Below are 22680 nucleotides of genomic sequence, written 5' to 3'. Positions count from 1 at the left end.
TATTTAGCATATTTTAGCAGTATTTTAACGAATCATGCACAAATTCCTCGTCATCGTTTTATCGATACGGCATTGCCATCTATTCATATTAGCGTCACTAATGCAACTGTCACTAAGCGTTCAAATTAAATATGTGCAAGAAATATGAAACAAGTTAAGGCTCTATCACAGTGTCTTTAAGTCTTATTTCTATTAAATATGCAATGGGTACTCACATAAATCCATGAGATACGTGGATGGTAGGTAACCGGCCACAGCGGCAGCGCTCGCCAGCGTCTGCTGCAGCTCCAATGGCAACTGCAACAGCGCCTGTGTGGTGGCGTATGCTGTGAATGCCGACGATGGCGATGGTGTTGGAGAAGCAGTGGCAGCTGTTGCAGTCGCCATGGCAATTGGTATTGTGGGCGATAGAATTGCTGTTGGTGTTGCGCACGGTGTTTGTGTGGATGTGGTGTGTATTGCCACTGAGGCGGCTAAATCACTTAATGGTTGTTTAGTTGTTGCTGCTTCTGCTTCTGCTGCTGCGACGGCGGCGGCTGCTGTGGCTGCTGCTATGGTTTTTAATGGCTTCGTGGGCGTTGCAGCCGCCGCAGCAGTAGCGGTAAGCATGGGTGCATTAGCCGTTTCCATTTTAACACTACTTTTCTATTATTAATAATTAATTTTATTTATATTTATATATTTAAAACTTCACGTTTACTTCTCGTTTTTTACACTGAAAAAATAACACGGTAAATTGAATTTTTTTACTTTTAATTTAAGTTTCACTTGCTTACATACATATGTATATATCTGGCCATTGACATTTTATTTTATCTATTAAATTTTTATTATATAAATTTTATTTCTTTTTAGTAAGCAAGCGATCAACACGCGCACTAATGCAAATTTGCCAGAAAAAAAATAAATTTCGTGTGCAATCACTCGTTAATTCCACATTGCAATCAGTTCGCTGAAATCATTCAATCACGTGTTCATCAGCAACAGACAATGCAAGATTGTGGCGGACGGGAAACATTAAAAATTGGCGCTAGCTGGTAAAGTACACGCGATCTCGCGAGCTGCTTGCAACATCTTGTACCATTCGCTAAAATATTTTCTGCATTAGGCAATTGTAATTAGTCGCATTCGTGTTTTGACTTCACTGTTGACTTAATTTCTGCAAAATTCCATCATTGCCTGTGTCTAATTGCTAGATTGCTGATTTTTAATTGCTTTCTTTGGCGCGTCTAACTGCTACTTTTACTTGCACAAGGATTTTCACCGGCTTTCGAAATATTTAATTATTACTCGTATATGCTTCCCAATTCTTGCGCTTTTTTAAACGAATTTTATTTTTTTTATTTTCAGGCATTTCAACACGCGATAATCACTGTGCACGGTGAGTGATTCCTTAGGCACAAATGAAAAAAAATAAATATAAATGTAATACAAAGAAAAAATTCCAAAAATTTTCCAGTTTTAGACAAAGAAATGTTTCTATGTCTGAGGCAAGTACAAAGTTGCTTATGCCGTTAGTAAAGCATTGCATGTACTTTATTTTCAAAACACTGTATTTCACAAAATTTTAGGTTTGCATGTTATGTGCAGGAAGGCTTTACAACGGTTTTATACATGCTCGTACAAGTTTCATACATTCTTTGCAAATTCATATGCAAATTTCATATTTTTCTTAATTTAATTTTTTATAGCTTTTGCTTGCATTGCTTCGCGTTGCTTTAGCGCGCAGGCGTACTCGCGTGTTTATCGTCGAGTGTTGCTTACTTTATGCACAGTACAAGCATTCTTTAGTCCATATAAATACAAGAAACATATGCAAATCAAGAATTGCGCCAATTTTACATTTGGAGCTGCAATTAAAAGGAAAAGAAAATTTGGTTGAGCGCCTTTGTAATATTTTAATTAACAACAATAATGTAATTGGAGCATAAGAAATATCGTTTTGGTTTAAATAATGTTTCATTCAATTGAAATCAATTAATTTTTTTGTAATTTTTTTCTATAAACGATAAATATTTTTTACTTAAATAAACCCTCCAGTTTTGCTAATTCCACTAAAAACGTGAAAAGTAGTTTGCCTAACGGAGCAGGACGAGTAATAATCCAATTTTCGTCTGTAATAAAATTCCATATACTTTTAAACATTCTCTAGATAAATAAAAAAGTCTTTTAAACGTTTTTTCAATGAATACGTCGTTGCCTTTATATTTCAAGATTTGGCTACTCCACTGTTGCAATCTTCGATCAATTCACAACGTTATCGTAAAGTTTGACATTTTTGATGTTAGACGTATTCAGAACGCTTTGACGTACGAGTGGCAAAAAAGTGGTGTTTAACACGAATATTTTCGCGCAATAATTTTTTACAATTTTCTAGATAGGTGATCTCAGCAACAGTGCTTCGATGAATTAATAATTCAGTTTTTGGCGATGAAGCTCAATTAAGAGGTTACATGGGTTTACAGGTTTCAAAAAATTGATTTTTTCATTGTCGTAGTAAATTTTACAACACTTTTAGAATATTGTCCTAAATTTTCAAGTTGATCCGAGTAATAGTTTCGGAGATACAGCCATGAGAACTTGTGAGCTCGAGACTAGCTAGGCTAAGTGCGTGTGTTTTTGAAGTCGAGAACTACTCAACCGATCGTCATAATATTTTACACAGTTCTTTGAAATACAATTCTTAAGGACTTGGACGAAGGATTTTTTTGTCGATTACTACTATTTAAAAAAAATGTTGCGAAATTTTCACTGAAATTTTAATTTTTTTTGTAAAAATCTCTGGCAAAAATCCAATTTTCGGTTTTTTCCTTCGTTCAAGTTCTATGTTAAGGTTTTAGCTAAAATACGTATTTTTTCGCTTTAGATGATCCTGTAAGAAGTTATACTGCCAACGCGGCCGTATCTTTTTTTTTTGAGGGGTCAGCTCAAATGGCGTCACAAAGGTCGAGTTGAGAATATTTTTTTTCCATAAATTTCAGAAATTCTTTGTAAATGGTGTATGTTTGTAATAATAAAAAATTTTAATAAAATATTTAATTTTTTATATGAGAAAAAATTTTTTCAGAAGGAGCTGTTTTTACTCGAGAAAACCCATGAAACCCTTTAAAGACCAGTGTTTATTGATGGCAGTTGATGAATACTGGATTTATAGCATGAGCTCAAAGGTAAGAATCAGTCGACAGTATGGGTGTTTCAAAATGAGTCGAATCCAAAAAAAGATGTTGGTTTGTTTTTGTGGAAAACTGGGCTTGTCGCAACCATCCTACTGAGTAGAACAACGCAGAACAGTAAATTCTGATTGTTACACAACCATTTTTGTGCCAGTTCTCTTTCAACAAATCACGAAAACCAACAACCGAAGACGGATCACTTTTCAACACGGCAATTAATGTATGTGCCATACATCGTCTGAATCCACTGCATTTTTGAGCTCATAAAACATGATGAGTAATCCTTCATAAAGTCTAGACTGAGAACGGAATGACTTCTTTTTATTCCCGTACGAAAAGAAAACTAAGAGGTCAATGTTTTTCGTCACCTGAAGAGGCGGTTGATGCGATCAGAACACATGTGTTGGAGATACCTCAATCAGAGTGTCAAAAATACTTCGAAAATGTTCAAACGCATGTACTAAAAGTATATATCGTCACCTGAAATGCAAAATAACGTAACAACATTTTGGGAAATTTACAATAGCATGAATGAAACACGAAATAAAATGGAACATGAGTGAAAAAGAATTTTAATATTGGTTAAAACTGTTTTTTATCTGAGTGCAGAACCTAAAAATGTTGAACATATCTAATATTATATATGTAATTTGAAGTAGTGAAGCATAATCAATAAGACACTCAATTTCGAATTTTTTGATGATACGTTATTTTGCATTTCAGGTGACGATATGTAGATCTTATTGGAGAATATTTTAAAAACAATAAATCTATTTTCGATGATTCTTATTTGTTTTTGTTCTCTAATCCCGAAATATAAAAGGCAACCTGCGTACGATCATCTTTTGAAATTTTGCATTACTTTTTTGATCAAATAATCAACAAATATAAAACAAAAGCCCTCCACAAACCTCATCATACAACGTTACGTAATTTTCTGTATTTTATTTGCATCATTAATATTTTTTCTGAGTAATCATAAATCATTTCATGATATAGTATTCAATGCTATCATATTTTTTGTTTCGTAATTGCGAACAATCGCCTCAGCTAACAACAACAACAGTAATGAAACAATGAAGAAAACGGCAAACGTCAAAGTTCGCAGCGAAAAATGCAAATATTATAAATAATAAATACATAAGTATGATTGCATAGAAATTAGACGAAGTAGCGAGGAAAGATTGTCTTCATAAGCTACAAAATAAACAAGCCTTTGCTATCTATTGTTTTAAAAATAATTTATTCCAATTATTTTAACATTTTTCACTAAGGAAATTTCGAGATTTTTTTATGTAAAGTCCTTGCGTCACAAACTCGAGTTTAAGGTTTCGGGTTTGTGTTCGTTAGATATTATCATTGCGTTTATATAGTGTTGACTTTTATTCCACAATGCATATCTTATCTGGTTGTATAAGCTCCCTAAGTTATACGAATTTTAAAACGAGTTTTTTCTCTTGATCTACTTTTTAATTTTAATTCTGATATTATTGAATTGTTGCCCCATTATCTATGATTTTGTTATTACTACTTAAAAATGTTTGTGATCAAGGCTTTCAGTATTCACTTGTTATAAATAAGACTTCAGTCATAAAGGCTATGTTCAGGAAAGGCTGAGCTCAGACCACCAAGAGATAAGTTCGATGTTAATACCTAATAAGCGGCCTGACCGAGAGCGACAGGAGAGGAGGGTTCGGCTTAAACGAACTAAAAGATCTTTTGGTTCTCCGGCGATGATGTGAATAGATGACTCTTCGGATTAAGCATCCAAAAACCCTAAGGGTACCATACATATGAGAAAATACCTACCCATCAGAGAGAGAGCCAACAGAGCGACGAGGGACGCTACACTGAAATGGCTATAAATCCACGCATTTTTACAAGTGCATAGAAGAAACTACCTAGGATCCTGATTAAAGTATACTGCAGTAATTGATACTAAGTATTTTGATTCTGAGGTGGTGAGAGTGGTGTTCTGTCACTTTATGAAGCAAGTTTTATTGAAAGCAAGGTTTATTGAAATGGATGACAGGCCCATATTAAAATTGCCTCCATCTCGTTAAAACCCTGGCAGGTCTTCAAGTCAGTTTTAAGCACGTCTCCATTAAATTTTCCTTAAAAGTTTAGTTATAAGAACACCTGATTAACGCCTGGCTGGCTCTATACACAATCTCCTCCGAATATTTGTGTGAACCTTCTTTGAACCTGTTTGTTGTCTACCCAAACCACGGGCGTGTGGCGATAGCGGCTTGAAACGGAGCCCCAATCGATAAAATGCATACATAAAATACAAAAATTCCAACAATGAAGAAAATCACATCAAGAAGAGAATGAAAGCGATGAATACAGGAATGTTTTTCGCAGAAGTAAAACGGTTATGCGATTTCTAGAACCAAACCTTACAATCCTTAGACACATCCACAGTCCACGAGACAGGGCCAGTTGTAACCAACAACTAACCGTCCGCAACGCATGAGGCCAGTACATCTAAATGACGCACCACCAGTCCTGCGGAAACACGTTCTGCTGTGGAGCCAAGCAAGTCAGATGATCATCAAAAAAGCACCTCGAAAACTGATAATTCAGGAAACCCAATAGAAAAGATGAATGCCAAAGGCAGGCCAAAAAGACAATCGGAAGCTAACATTATACAGCCAACAGAAGGGAACAGCTACGTAGATACTCTCGGAGATATCAAAAGGAACTTAAAACCCGACGAAGCAAAAGTCAAAATAAGGAGAATACGGAAAACTGGAGCAGGCGCAATCTTAATGGAGTTAGAAAAGGGTCAGATGGCAAGCTCGATTTTTTTCTAAACAGTAAAGAGTTAAAGGAGACCGCATCGGTAGTAGAGCTTAAACCTAAGGACACTATAGATATTGGAAACCTTCATTCTCTAAGGACAAAGGAAAAACCCATTGCAGCGATAGAGAGCGCCTTTGGAGGATCAGTGCCTGACCCGAAACTGAACATTTTCATACCCAACACTATAGAGTAGGTCGGGGCGTACGTAACAATACCAAACGTCAAAGCAGATAAGACAAAGAAGGGTTAAAATCAGATGGAACACTTGCGATTAAAGCATATTGGAAGGGAGAAACAATATAAATAATTGGGAAACAAAATTATGTGTGTTTTTTGAAATAAAAATTCCTTTCATATCGATTTCTCTTTTTTTGTGTTGATTAGTAGAAAGCTTTGAGCCATCCTATTTTCTTAAATAAAAGCATAAACTGCCAAGTTGTTTACTGTGCTAAACTACTTGTAAGAATATATGTTTGTAGATAGTAATAATTTATTATAATTTATAACATTTCGTTTGTTTTCTACTTTACATACTTCCATATTTATCTGTGACTGCCGTCCCGAGCTAAGTTCTTTGTGATTCTACACGAATTCGCTGCCTTTACTAAACTTGTTTGTAAAAGATATTATAATAATTTATTTAAATCGCTTAAATAAACTTCATTAAATAGGTTTACACATTTTCCAAATCGTTTTCACTTTGCTTATCTTTTTTACATTTATTTATTTTTCTTTTGTATTTTTTTTTACCGTTTTCTCGTTATTCAAGTTTTATTCACTTGTCGATATTGCCAAAACAATTCGCGTAAATACAATAAATTTTCGTTGAAATTCGTCGACGTCGTCGGCGTCGTTAGTGTTTCTACCGTCACAACGTATTGTAGAATTCAGACTGAAAATGAAGCGCCCGAAACGAATTTCGACACAGACTCAAGCTTGAAGTACACCCGCAAATGTAAAAAATGTGCGCTTAAGAAATTTTTGTAAGCTTTTTTGTAGCGCGATGCTTTTATTTGCGCCTTTGTTAGCAGTCATTCAATACAATATAATTCGAAATTCTCACTCGTGTCGGTTAAATGAAAATAAATGTATGTTTGTATGTGTGTGTGCACAAATTGCCTCCAGCTGAAACACGACTCTATTGCAAAGATCACTGAAGATCAGCGCGCATATGCAGTGGCTGCAAAAAGTCACCCACACATGCACACACACCTACAAATATCAAATCCGTAATACCGTTTGTATGTATGTGTAGTCTTGTGTGGCCCGCCGCGATCTATTGTCGCCGGCGAACATGCTCGGGTGTAACGTCATTGTCTCGTCGAATCTTTATTGTGCGGCATCAGTTACTTCGAAATTTTCTTTGCTGCTATTGTTGTTGTTTTTTCGACGTTTTGCTTTGTGTGGGTGGCAATCAAAATGTTTCGTTTGCTTTTGTTTGGCATTCAAGCGCATCAAAGTTGAATGGAAATAGTTTATTGCAAACCATCGGTTTCGCTTTCATTTTGCACAAAGCTCAATTGCGAAGTGTAACGAAAGGGCAATGAAACCAACGCTCTGAAGTGAACGCCAGAAGAAGCTTTTTATCGGAATATGTTTGCTTGAGAGATGTTGTGAAAAATTAGGAAGGCAGTGAACTCTGTGTAACTCCAAACGTCAGCAGAAAATATTGTGGGAAATAATAAATAGGCTTTGTTGGTGTAGGTTAGGTGAAAATCTAATATACTTGGATTTAGCTGTCATGTCTCAGACGACAACTGAGTTAGTTCATCAGCTGGTGGATTGCGCCGAAAGTTCATCACACAGAAGCCACTTCAATATACATACATATGTATGTATATAGCGGAAACCATATGAAGTTTTTCAGATAAATAAAATAACGGTATATAGATTTCGGGATAGCTGTCAAAACAAATAATAATCGTGCTTTGTTGACGTAATAAGGCTGGCTATGGTGGGAAAAGTGCTGCATCGGACTAATCAAAAACCTCAAATCCTTTTACAAACATTAAAATACCTATAAACATTATTTATAATCTTAAATTAACTGCGTTGAAAGAAAAGTAAAGGTACGAATATATTATATATACGGATACATTTGGTTTATTTCGTCGAAAGATTAGACGTAACCAATTCTAAAAGGTTTTGCAGTGCTAGAGACGTTTGTGGGAAGAACAAAAGTCCATCCGTCGAAGAATACAATAAGCGTGGGTTTTCTCTTTACTAAGAGGGAAGCTTTATAGAATTAAAAAGTGCGGTAAAATATTCTTTAGCCTGCTTGAACCGTAGCATCATCTTCTTTGCAACTTATGCGGTTATAGCCGAGTTAACAACAGCGCGCCAGTCGTTTCGTCTTTTTGCAATGCGCGCCAATTGGAGATTCCAAGCGAAGCCAGGTCCTTTGTCATCTGGTCTTTCCAACGAAGAGGAGGTCGTCCTCTTCCTCCTGGCGGGTACTGCGTCGAATACTTTCAGAGCTGGAGAGTTTTCGTCCATTCGGACGACATGACCTAGCTAGCGTAGCCGCTGTCTTTTAATTCGGTGAACCATGCCAACGTCGTCGTATATCTCATAAAGCTCATCGTTCCACCGTATGCGATATTCGCCGTGGCCAACGCGCAAAGAACCATAAATCTTCCGCAGAATCTTTCGCTCGAAAACTCGTAACGTCGACTCAACAGATGTTGTAATCGTCCATGCCTCTGCATCATATAGCAGAACGGGAATAATGAGAGAGTTATAGAGTTTTGTTTTTGTTCGTCGAGAAATGACTTTACTTCTCGATTGCTTACTCAGTCCGAAGTAGCACCTGTTGGTAGGAGATATTCTGAGTTGGATTTCGAGGCTGCCGTTGTTGTTGGTGTAAATCACGTTTCCCTAGTCCTATTCATAATTCATCCCGATCTTCATCATCTCTTTAGAACTCAACGCTTCGGGTTCAACAATTTTCTTTGCACCCCGTATTCCGAAGTACACAAAGTGAAAATTACTTCTCAACTTAAATAACCAAGGTAACCGATGAATACGACAGTTCACTGAGATGTCTGAAATCAAGGTAGTAGTAATACTTTGACGAGACACCAAAATTTGAATGGTTGTCCGCGAAAAGCACCAAATGTTTTGAGCTCAGCGTTGACCCGGGATAGCAAGATTATAAGGTCCTACGACAGTGCATCAAAATTATGCATTCAGCGACAATTGAGCCCATGGGGACAGCACTTTTACTACTTACCTACAGACCCTTTCTAAAATTAGAAGACATATCTTCTACAAAGCAGACTTGAAGTTTCATTGCCAGGACAGCTAAAATCATGCAAACAATTTCTCATACTACGTAAGGCGGCCAACTCAAATCAGAGGCTGCTTTGCCTTCTTCGGGCAGATAGAACATCTTTCTTTCCAAAGTAATTTGTTACTGCAAACATTTGGCACCAATCACTTCAAATATATGAAGTGTCATACTATTTTTGTAAATGATCCAATCTTGCAAACGTAGTCTTTCATAATCACACTGGAATTTAGTACACCTTTACCGAATTTGCTGTCTAACTGTAATCGATGACCAAAGCTAGCTAAAGTGAGCTAAACATTAGAAATAAAACAATAACAAAGAGTGTCTAAAAACACCACTAACTTTGGTAAGACCACCTTGTGTCTGCGGCTTATTACTGGTCAAGACCAGACTAGACTTAAAACTTAAACAACTAAAAAAAGAAAATAAAACGAAAAAGATATAAAATACGAGCCCACTAAACGCACAACAGCTAACGCTGGGTCAAGTAGCTCGTAAATAACATAGGCCAACTCCAAAAATAAAGGATGATTGAATGACAGTTTTACCGCAAGTTTGGGTGTAGAATGAGAAGTAGAAAGAGAATGGAAACTGCGCAACAGAGTCATTAAAAAGTTCAGAAACAAAAGTAAAATAACACAGAAAAAGATAAATACGCCGCAAACAAAAGTAACAATAATTACATTGGGAACAAAGAAATAATTAAATTTGTAATTTAGTGAACTGCTCTTAATTGACAGTTCGAAATACAACACCAAAAATCGACAATTTAATTGGCGCTGTGAAAGGTTTGCAATCGTACGAAATCGATAAGTTGGCGTAAAATAAAAAACGATACTTTTCTGGTTTGGAATTTTGCGCAACAACAATAACATAAATATTTATACTCGATGTGGGCTTCAAAAACATTTTAATTCGGCAGTTGAACGCTGAGAATCCATTGACCGTCAGCGCTGACATTTGTATTTCACTCAGTTCAAATGCTTCTCGTGGGTGTTGACCAAATTTGTGCGATTTAAGTGCTGGTAAATATGCTTTTTGTACAATTTTTAGGTTAATGTGCTTTATCATTGATACAGATATTTACTTTGTGTTTGGTGATTCATATCAATATGAGGTTATTAATATCGATTAGAAGGAGGATTATCCGCAAATCACAATATCAAAAATCGATCTGTTGTGCTGTGGTTTTAAACGGACATTATTTGTAGTAACTGCTATGAGACTGTATGCATGATCTTCGTGAGTAGCAAAGATGTTTACTATAAAAAATATGTTCTTGCCTAATGGCATTGTTGAAGAGAATCAGGAAGAACCAATAAAAGTAATATTGCAGATATTTAAAGTGCACATCACCAAGTCAGTTACACGATCGTCTTAGTGTGAAATTTTCGAAAAACCGATTTTTGCATTATCAGATTGTATACACTGTAATAAACATTCTCTCAAATTTTCAAATCGAAATTCAAATTATTACGGCCGCTGCGGCGTTTCATCAGAATGGTGTTCTAAAAAAGGTTTTCACTTTCAAGGAAGAGTTTTGTAGATATCTCCCAGCGGGATAATGGTTCACCGCTTACATTTTTCTTTGAAGAATACTTCGAAGAAAATTCTATGTAGAATTCTTCGATACCAGGTAATGCATAAAAGTAAGCTATACGGCTAAATTCTGCTGTGTTCATATTTACAAGTCAAGTAAGTACATGAAAAACGACAAATACAAATTGATGGAATAAAATTTATAAGTAAATTTTTTCATTATTTCGTCAAATCATCAAGCAAGAAGTTGGTCGTGATCAGGTGAGCTACTATTTTAATTAAAAATTTTGTTTATTTTTTTGTGTTTAAACTTAGAATAAAAAATAAAAGAGTGTTCTCGAAAAGACAAAGGCCGTTTCTTCAAGTCTCGTTGCTTGGATAAAAAACGAAAAGAGACTCAGCCACAAAATTAAAAGCAGCATACCAATTCGAACAAAAAGGAACGAGAAAGGATCTCGCGCAGCTTTCTTCGTTACGACGTCGTTCGACCAACATCTCCGCTTTCGCAGCATCCCGGTTCTTTCCGCTAGTTACCCGCCTGTATATATTTAACGTTTTTTAAAACCTGCTGTTTTCAACCTTTGATCATTTTATATATATGTACTATGTATATATAATATGTATTTAACGTTTTTAAACTATTTCAATTTGTAATAATTCAGTTCAGTTAAACACATTTTGTTATAACAATTTTTAAGTGCATTTCGCAAAAAATAAAACCTTTATAACGATTTTATTGAATCTAGAGGGTTTTTCTTTTAAACAAAAAGTGTGAGTGGCCTATAAGGTGAGTTTTTGTACGTTAACTGTGGCATCAAAGAATTCTTCGTTAACTATGGCATCGAAGAATTCTCCGTTAAGTGTGGCATAGAAGAATTCTTCGTTAACTGTGGCATCGAAGAATTCATCGTCCCTATGGTAAGCGAAAGAGGTGATCTGTTACTTTTCGTAGGACATCGCCGTGTTAATTTTCATCGGTCGGAGTAAGCGATACAATCGTGCTGCATCGTTTACCTTGCTCGCTTACCAATGTCTACCATATCCCGCTGGGCTAGTTCCAATTTAGAGAGAACATTCTTAACGTCATTCGCTATCGCACTATGGGAGCTTTTTTGTTTTTTTTTTAATCTTCCTATTTTTTCCACGAAAAACTGTCGGAAAAAATGGCCAAATTCGATACTTTTTGTTCAACAGCCGCCATTTTTTCAAATTTCAGAAAAAAATAAAAAAGCTGTCATAGCGCGATAGCGACTTTTCTACAGATTAATAGTCTTTTTGAAACGTTTGTTTTAGATCAAAATTGCGGGCGCAATCGTCGACATCATAAAGGACCTTTTTTTTACGTGTAATTTCAACAATTTATTTAACTGTTACGCACCCAATAAATAAGCGTAAAAAAAATCATTTTGTATTCGCTCTGAATGTATTTATTTATAAAAAGAACCGAACCTATTAATTAATTTCAACATTAAAAAAATGGTGAAATAGAAATCTAGAAATCCTCACCAATTTAACCACATCTATAAAATTCTTCTTCTAAAGGCTTATTAATTTTTATATAATGTTATTTTCTGTTTAGATGAATCATAGCTCCTATAACTCATACATATTTTTTTGATCTGTTCTAATATTATTAAATTATAGCTCATCCTATGTATATTTCAAGAGGCTGTAAATAAATTTTATTGGGTCGCCATTTATGTGCATTTGTGCGAATTTTTTTCCTCAAAATTTGAACGTGTAAATTCTATTGGCTCCATAATTAAACTCGTGAGGTTTTTTCTTCAAAGTGTGAATGTTTATTTGACATAAACATTCATAATAGATTTATATGTTAAAAATATTGCCCTTCTCATTTTGGAAAAATTTTCCCATCTTTTTGACAAAAAGATCTGCTCCGGCTTGGTGACTGAGAATGAATCAAGCCGATTTTTGACACATTGTTCTGATGTGAAACATATTTCAGTGAGGGCGTTCAGCATCGACCGGAACAAATACATATAGTAATCAGAAGGGGCAAATTCGGGACTAAATCAGGTGAGAAAAACTTTCCTTCCTCTGTTTTCCAAATAGTATTTAATAGGGTTTTCAACATGGGACCTATCGTTTTCATATTGGAATATTATGACCTTGTGTCGAATAGCAAATTCTGCGCGTTTCTCGTCAATTGCTTCCCTCAATTTGATGAGCTGTTGTAGGTAGTGTTCCCCATCAATGTTTTCACCAGGTTTTGGAACAGGACGCTGATTGGCCAGGTTTGACATTAGATATGTTATGTTTAGGGTTGCCAAATTGAATCACTCGTTACAATCCACCAAAATACGATGACTTTTGGCTGATTTTTTCTTGACTGAGCAATAACGAAGAACTGCTCTTAAAAACAAATTTTCAGGCATAAAGTTCGACATACATATGCAGAAAAAAGCCCAAGGAAGGCCAATAGTTTTTCAACGGACGTTAGGAATTTTGGAATAATATAAGAATAATGAATCATCTCTTGAGAAGCCGGACGAATATTTTTATAAACCCAATAAGTACAAAAAAATGTGTAAATTTTTATATATTTTCAAATAAAACTGTTTCCTGGATACTGGAAATTTTTAATTTTCCCACTTTATTCATGAAAGCCTACCGCCATAAACTGCACTTGGTTCCAAACTATTTGATATTCGTGCATTTAATAGTTCTCTGCATTATAAATATGTATTTACCAACTTGTATTCTCTGCTCTCTCACTTTGTTTTAATTTGTACGTGCATTTATTGCATTCTTAATTAGTCGTTAGCATTAGCCCACACGGTTGCACTGGTGGAAGTTGGCATGACAGCAACACAAATTGGAAACAAATATATTTACACGTATTGTTGTTGTTGCGTCAAAGTCATTTGTTGTCGTGGTCATCGTTCTCGTCGCGTTCCTGTGTCAGTTAGTTGTTCCACAACTTTTAATGAGTTGATCGTTATAGGCATATTAATGGGAGATAATCTTGCTTTTGCAATGAACTGAAACAGGATTTTATTATTATTTATAAAGGCTACCGGCTTGATCTCTCATATTATTAATAATGCAATGCTCGTTTGAAAACCTGTAATAGAGAAAATTACCTGTCTTTGCTTGTGTTAGCATTCTATCCAGATTTTGGATTTGGTTTTGTACTTGTAACTATGCTTGTAAATGACTTCCTTCTCTGCGGAGTCGGTTTTGATTATGAATTATAATTAGATTGTGAGAATTGTGTGAATTATAGGGATTTGCTTTCATATGGTCGTAGGGTCGCACACACAATGACTGAGACAACAATACAACATGCAATGTCATAAACGGGAAGAATTGTCAAACGTTCATAGTTTTTGTATACAAAGCCTTCCACTTCTTTTGTTCACGACGTCACGAGCTAAGATATTTTCTTTAAGTGCATTTATTTGTTTTATTTGCAAAAATTATCATATTTTCTCCTTCTATCATTTTTTTGTATTATTTGTATGACCATTAATACGAAAAATATATAGTAAATACAAGTTAAGCTATTCTAGAATAGGAAGAAGAGTTAGTCCTTATTACCTTTTTATTGCCGAAAACTTTCAGAACGGACAGCTGAAAATCTTCATCAGTGAAAACTTTAGACTTTAGTAAGCAATTCTTTACATTAATTACTCAAATACCAATTTTACGGTTATACTAAATTATAAAAACCATCTTCTCAATTTTATTATCTAAAAGTACTGCCCGCCATTACACTTGAAACAGCTTAATTACCGCTGATATCTGTGAATGACGTAAACAATTGTCAATGACAACGCATACCAAACAAAATGCACTGCTGTCAATAAATTTATTAGGAACGTGTGTTGGCAATGCGAACAACACTCAACTGACACTCAAGTCAGGTACTCCCGATTGCTGATTGTCACTTATCGTTAGACAAAAATTAATTTAATCAGTTTTATCAGTGACATTTAAGTAGTGACAGTTGAGTTTGTTTACTCAACTAAATATTTTAAGCATGAGCAAACAGAGTGAAGAATTGTAGACTCGAAGCCATAAAGAATAGTTCGCAAGTGAAAGTTTGCAATTGATAGCGTAAAAGGTGGGAGTGCTTCGGAGTGATTAAATATGCAGCGCAGCAAATGCGCTTTGCAATACTAAGTGAGAGTGAATGAGAAATGACTTCTTGCTTTTGTTGAATTTATTGAGGGTATATTATGATTAATTATTGTTTCAAATTAGAAATTTTTTTTTGCGCTTTTGCTTTTGTGTTGTTCACTATATTATTACTTTATTCACATTTAAGATTATAAGCCCCTAATGTGACTGCTATTTCAAGATTTTTTATATAAGATCTAACATAGTAAAAATAAATCTATTATTTTTGTTTCGTCGATCTTGTTCCGTTAAATTTCGATAAAATAACGGAAGTTGGGAACACTGTTTCGACATACTTTCAACTATGATCTGGTCTGAAATAATTGATCAGATAACTTGTTCCGTTCCCACGACAGTCGGATCTACCTAACCGTAGCAGAACCGGATATTTATCCGGGCAAGAGCTGTCAACTAGTTGTTCTGCTGCTACAACAACAACAACAGCAACTTACCATAAGCTCCGGGAGTTTGGTTTAGAGGTTTTTATGCATCCATTCTTTAGCTGGGACCGGGCGCCAAGTGATTACTTACTATCTGTTACTGTCTAAAGCGAATGATTTTACTCGTGAACAATTTTTGTGCTTGTAAAAATCAGCATTTTATTTAATTCGTAATAAGTTAGGTTAGGATATACTGGTTGGCTGTCACGCCATACATAGACCTAATAGTTCTTAGTAATATAGCTATACAGAACTCCACCGGTTTTGTGAGTTTTAAGACTGATTTATATCTAATTCTGATACTTCCTTAAGCCTCTTCAACAGCGAAGCCCCTAAATATCTATGTCGTGTTCTAGATAAGGCCAGACATAAGCAGTAGAGGTGTTCCAACGCATCTCTCAATCCCACTTTTCTGCACTTTCCACATGTATCATTGTTAAAAATGCTCATACAGTTCGCATGGAATGCCAGTAAGATGTGTCATGTGACTAGGCTAACAATCGTCCTATAGGCTTTTTGAAATCGTATAAGTAGAAAGCGTGCGTATTTTCTTTCTTCTCTCTTGCACATAATTTTGAAGATCCTGCGTGTCCCTTGGGGCTATGTATTTCTATACTTCAGATTTGGCAGCTCGAACATATAAAACCGTCACTTCAATACTGAACATACTTCAGATGGTTTGAAAATACTTTTGTCTCATCCATGTAATTTGAGAATATAGGTATACATACGTATGTTAAATTTAAATCCACTTCAGCTCAAATGATGAAGTGCAGATTCCGACGATTCATCTGTAGTGCGATGGCATTGTCATGCTTGAGCCTCTATTGGGGTCTTGCAAACATTGACATTTTCTATTGCGCAATCGCATGCAATATGTTGCTATGCATTTGAAAGCAGCTTTGACAAAGAACAACAAACAAAGCGAAAAGTTGCAATGAATAAATAAACACAGGGTGTTAGTGAACAAATAAATGTAAACAAAACTTTGCAAAATGGCCAACTCAAGAACTCCAGTTTTGTATTCCACACAAAATGCATTGTTCACATTTGCTTTTAAGGCTCAGATTGCGAACAAAAAGCAAATAAAACAAGTAAGGAAGGGCTAAGTTCGGGTGTCACCAAACATTTTATACTCTCGCATGGTAAAGTGATAATCGAGATTTCATAATACGTCATTTACATATTTTTCAAATACCGTATTTTTGTAAAGTTTTATTCCGCTATCATCATTGGTTCCTAATGTTTATACTCGTATTATACAGAGAAGGCATCAGATGGAATTCAAAATAGCTTTATATTGGAAGAAGGCGTGGTTGTGAACCGATTTCACCCATATTTCGTACATGTCATCAGGGTGTTAGGAAAACATTATATACCGAATTTCATTGAAATCGGTCTAGTAGCTCCTGAGATATGGTTCTTGGTCCATAAGTGGGCGGCGCCACGCCCATTTTCAATTTAAAAAAAAAAAGCCTGGGTGCAGCTTCCTTCTGCCACTTCTTCCGTAAAATTTAGTGTTTCTGACGTTTTTTGTTAGTCCGTTAACGCACTTTTAGTGATTTTCAACATAACTTTTGTATGGGAGGTGGGCGTGGTTATTATCCGATTTCTTCCATTTTTGAACTGTATATGGAAATGCCTGAAGAAAACGACTCTGTAGAGTTTGGTTGACATAGCTATAATAGTTTCCGAGATATGTACAAAAAACTTAGTAGGGGGCGGGGCCACGCCCACTTTTCCAAAAAAAATACTTCCAAATATGTCCCTCCCTAATGCGATCCTTTGTGCCAAATTTCACTTTAATATCTTTATTTATGGCTTAGTTATGACACTTTATAGGTTTTCGGTTTCCGCCATTTTGTGGGCGTGGCAGTTGGCCGATTTTGCCAATCTTCGAACTTAACCTTCTTATGGAGCCAAGGAATACGTGTACCAAGTTTCATCATGATATCTCAATTTTTACTCAAGTTACAGCTTGCACGGACGGACGGACAGACGGACGGACGGACAGACAGACATCCGGATTTCGACTCTACTCGTCGCCCTGATCACTTTGGTATATATAACCCTATATCTAACTCTTTTAGTTTTAGGACTTACAAACAACCGTTATGTGAACAAAACTATAATACTCTCGTTTGCAACATTGTTGCGAGAGTATAAAAATTAAGAAAATTGAGTGTCCAGCAAGCGAGTTTCTTTTGTATGCATTTGAGTTTCACATAAATTCGAACGTTCAAACGCGAAGAATTGTCGCCGCATATGGAGCCGTGAAACTGTAAACCGCACATTTTTTCACCTAATGTCGGCTTACCTTGAGCTAAAAAGCAATACACAATGTGCGAAAGATGGCTAGAGCACTTTTCGTATGTTGTCAGTGGCTTCTTTTTATATTGAACAGCTGCCGTTTTTGAACGAAGAGACATTTTTTGTTGGTCACTAAAGCAAAATTAAACAAAGCCTCAAAAAATTAACTTTTCGGATGACTTTATATGGCTTACGGCACTTAATTCAACTCAAACTTATAATAATGTGCCTAAATGATATTGGTAGCCTTTTAATCAGAGCTTTCCAGCCATGCTTCTGAAAGTTTCGATGTTTTCTCTCATGTGAAGTATTCTGTAACTTTTATTTCGTGTGCTAACAGCTGTTGCATATTCGGCTTTAGCTAGCAAATGAAGGAAGCTCCAAAAATAATATTTGCCTCATTTATGAATTTGTTACTTTTGAGATCCATTTGTTTTCAGCATGAAACGAAAGAGATTTCATTTTCATTGAAATATTTTTAAAAACCATTTCCGATTAGTCGTATAAGAATTTAATCTAAAAAGGACCTCTAACAGGTCAATTGAGAATTTCCCGACCTGAAAAATAGATTTTTAGTTAGTATTAACCTTCAAAAGGCGGGTGTATAAATTTGAAAGTTGTCGGATCATTAGTTTGTGAATTATATCATTTGGAATGCAGCAACTTTTATTGTTGAAACCGAACCATCAGTATTGAGTTAGACGTGGTGAAATGAGCACCGAAGACGGAGAACGTTGTCACCGACGAAAACATCAAAACAGTCCACAAAATAATTTTGGATGACCGTAAAGTCAGGTTATTCGAGATAGCCGGCACTCTAATGATATCAACTGAACGTATATATCATGTCATATCATGTGTACGAATATTTGGGTATGGGAAAGCTCTGTGCCAAGTTGGGGATGCGGTTGGAATAATTTCTATTGAATACCTTAAAAAGAAAGGACTATCAACAGCGACTATTACACAGAGTTAATGGACCATTTGAAGGACGAAAAACGGCTGCAATCGAAAAAAGGGAAAGTGCTGTTTCACAATGACAATGTCACAAGTCAGTGAAATCGATGGGAAAAATTCATGAATTGGTCTTCGAATTGCCTCCGTATACTGCTAATTATGTATCTTTCGGGATTTTTATTACGCTGTTAAAACCATCGAACCATCGGTTCATTTAATTAAGATTTTTCTTCGCGTCCGAAAAGCGTGAGTATGAAGAGCTTGATAAGCTGACCGACAAGGGTAATTCTCGAAAATTCTATGAAAAAATGCGGCGGCTTACAGAAGGTTTCAAGACCGGAGCATACTCTTGTAGAACCCCCAAAGGTGATCAGTCACCGATGTCCAGAGCATACTTAAATTATGGAGGGAACACTTCTCTACTCTGCTGAATGGCAGTGAACATACAACGCCAGGAGAAGACGACCCCGATTCCCCAATCGATGACGATGGAGCAGACGTTCTATTGCCCGACCATGAAGAACTTCGAATAGCAACTACCCGTCTGAAAAACAACAAAGCACCGGGGGCCGATGGATTGCCGGCCGAGCTATTCCATCACGACGGCGAAGAACTGATAAGGAGCATGCATGAGCTTCTTTGTAAAATATGGTCGGAAGAAAGCATCCATGGAATTTAAGTGTGCTCTGCCCAATCCTCCTCAACATCGCGTATAAGGTTCTATCGAGCGTATTGTGGGAAAGATTAAAGCCCACCGTCAACAAACTGATTGGACCTTATCAGTGTGGCTTTAAACCTGTCAAATCAACAACCGACCAGATATTCACCATGCGCCAAATCTTGGAAAAGACCCGTGAAAGGAGAATCAACATTCACCACCTCTTCGTCGATTTGAAAGCTGCTTTCGACAGCACGAAAAGGAGCTGCCTTTATGCCGCGGGAAGGACCTCTCCGAGCCGTTCGACACCAAACGAGGTTTCAGAAAAGACGACTCTCTATCGTGCGATTTTTTCAATCTGTGTACAGCTGCTGGCGTATGCCGATGATATATCGGCCTCAATACCCGCGCCGTTAGTTCTGCTTTCTCCAGACTGGATAAGGAAGCAAAGAAAATGGGTCTGGCAGTGAACGAAAGTAAAACGAAATATCTCCTGTCATCAAACAAACAGTCGCACTCGCGACTAGGCTCTCACGTCAGTACTGACAGTCATAACTTTGAAGTCGTAGATAATTTCGTCTATCTTGGAGCCAGTATAAACACCACCAACAATGTCAGCCTGGAAATCCAACGCAGGATAACTCTTGCCAACAGGGGCTACTTCGGACTGAGTAGGCAATTGAAAAGTAAAGTCTTCTCTTGACGAACAAAAACCAAACTCTATAAGTCACTCGTAATTCCCGTCCTACTATATGGTGCAGAGGCTTGGACGATGACAACAACTGATGAGTCGACGTTGCGAGTTTTCGAGAGAAAAGTTCTGCGAAAGATTTATGGCCTTTTACGCGTTGGCCACGGCGAATACCGCATTCGATGGAACGATGAGCTGTATGTGATATACGACGACATTGACATAGTTCAGCGAAAAAACTCCAGCTCTGAAAGTATTCGACGCAATACCCGCCGGGGGAACCAGAGGAAGAGGAATGCCTCCACTCCGTTGGAAGGACCAGGTGGCGAAGGACCTGGCTTCGCTTGGAATATCCAATTGGCGCCACGTAGCAAAAAGAAGAAACGACTGGCGCGCTGTTGTTAACTCGGCTATAATCGCGTAAGCGGTGTCTACGCCAAAAAGGAGAAGACGAAGAAACTTCGTTTATGCCTTCGTATTGAACTTGTGAAATACCATCACTTTCCAGCTGTGTGAATTAGTTTTCTTCAAGTTTCAGTTAATCAGGAGTACGTAACCAATATCGAACTAAAATTTATATTGAACTAAAAAATACTGCGTTGAATTTCGTGGTTTGTTATTATAATATTTATATCTTCTCCTGAGTTTAGTATATAAATAAATTGCTTCGTATTATAAGCTCTCATTCACAAACTTTTCTAATAATTTTCAGGAACTACATTTTTTTATTGTTTTTTATCTATAAGATTACGCTAGGTGGCGCTATGACAAAATGTTTCCTATGGTCTTAGTTTTAATCGATAAATAGCATTATGTTCGAAACATACTCTTTTTTAGCAAAACATAAAAACTCAAAATTATAAAATATGGACAACGAATCTTAGGTATTAACAATAATGCTTCGATAGAATTGTTCTCACCGAACTAATAACATTATATAGTATAATCAAATATACAGGTTTATGATAGACAATGCACCACTACATAGCACACTGCTGCCGCCAATTGTCAAGTTCCATTTGCAGCTAAATTTGTATATTTACAAGTAATGAGTCTTGAAATTGCCCGTTCGCCCAACTCGTTTTCCGCTTCAGCGGTTACAACTAAATTGTAAGCGGAAAAAACTCTAAAATGATTTATTATTATTTTCTAATGATAAAGCTCGGATTAACCGATTCATTAACGATGCAAATGGAAATGAGAAAGAAATGCAATGCGATATCTGCGCTTACGCTGTGTATTAAATGCCGTTAAAATGCTGATTTTTTGCGATTTAAGTTGCAATCAATTTAATTGTCAACCACTACGGCTGCTGTCGTACACGAAACACATACAGACACATACATATGCGTAAATGTAAATGCCTGTGATATAAAATCACTGTAATTTTAAACCTTCCACATTAACACACGCCAGTGGCAGCAGCGTTAACCAACACTATTGATTAGCGTATTGCGCATTAACCGCTATGCCAACTTAAAAGTGGTGAACGGTAACGTTAAAGGTGCCTAAGTACGAGTTAATTAACTCATTATGCTAACGATCCGTTTGAATGGCCACCACGAGCGGTTGCGAGTGGTAGTGGCGCAGCGTTTAAGGGGCGTCATGGCGGCAGCGACGTGCTCATTATTAATTGGTAGCTTGTGGCAATTTCACCTACATATTTCTATGTGGCATGTTTGCCGCAGCTTCCTACTCGTTTACCGCTAAAGTGTGGAGCTGACGCGGAGCGCCAACCGTTCGTTGGGTGCGTTGGGGAATGTGCACACAGTTCGCTGATTCGCCGGTTGGCTGGATGTCTGATATTTGCGGTATTTTAACGTGTTCAATTTGCGGTCGCTGCGATGCCGCTTCGAATTACCAATGACTACGAATAGAGATATGAGTGAGTGCGCGCAGCCGCAAAGTCAAATGCCTCGAGTATTTACATACATATGTATTAGATTTGATAGTTTTTCTTGGTTGTCTGCTATTTTTATACTCCATTATTTTGTTGTCATAAAGGTATTGTGGCCGAATTTTTCCCAGGCACCGAAAACTTTGATTTCTGTATGGACTTGACTCGAATGAAACAAAGTTCACGATGATTGGGGGGAATTGAAGATATTCCAGTCTAAAAGACGCTTTATAAACATCAGAAAAAGATTACTAATTGGTTCAAATGTTCGAAGGCAGAAATTCCTTCCAATCAATTTTTCTGATTTATAGCCATCTCATATAAAACATTTTAATTAAATTTATTTTTTTTTAAGTAATTTCTTGTTGGATTGCCCTGAGAAGCTTTTATTTTTTTTAATGTTAGGGACTTGGCAAAACCGATTTTTAAGTGTACGATACACCCATCTCATGTCGTGATCTTAAATCTGTACAGTTAATGTACTTACATTACTGATCAAGTGAGGATATAGAAGAGGTATGTATTTGTACATATGTATATATATGTACATTAGAGTGTTTTTTTTAACTATTCATTTTTTTCAATCCCATCATGACATTTCCTTGGAAATACCCTAAAAAAAATTCCCTGAAAAAATTCCCTGAAAATTTGAGCCCTTAATATTAACATCAAGGACTGGACAAAGGCATGTAAAAATTTTCCAAAGAAAATGCAGGACAATCGCAATTTTTTATCTTTAAATTTTTAGAGCTCAGATGCAGTTTATGGCATCGCT

General features: G+C 36.4%; 1 protein-coding gene across 3 annotated transcripts in view; it reads right to left on the bottom strand.

The window, feature by feature from the left end:
* Positions 1 to 22680, bottom strand: part of LOC120770016 (homeobox protein 5) — a 95616-nt gene that overhangs the window by 55030 nt on the left and 17906 nt on the right. For 2 of the 3 annotated variants that reach the window (XM_040097111.1, XM_040097112.1), the window contains one exon: positions 216 to 715. In XM_040097111.1, the coding sequence (XP_039953045.1) occupies positions 216 to 630 (415 nt within the window). In that variant the 5' untranslated portion in view covers positions 631 to 715. Of the gene's footprint in view, positions 1 to 215; positions 716 to 1842; positions 1851 to 6512; positions 6864 to 22680 lie in introns of those variants that run through there. The other variant, XM_040097110.1, reaches the window with a different exon arrangement.

The sequence above is a fragment of the Bactrocera tryoni genome, chromosome 3 (genome assembly GCF_016617805.1).
Source record: "Bactrocera tryoni isolate S06 chromosome 3, CSIRO_BtryS06_freeze2, whole genome shotgun sequence".
Classification (NCBI taxonomy): domain Eukaryota; kingdom Metazoa; phylum Arthropoda; class Insecta; order Diptera; family Tephritidae; genus Bactrocera; species Bactrocera tryoni.
The sequence above is the reverse complement of the archived record's forward strand: the minus strand, read 5'-3'. Positions and strand labels throughout refer to the sequence as shown.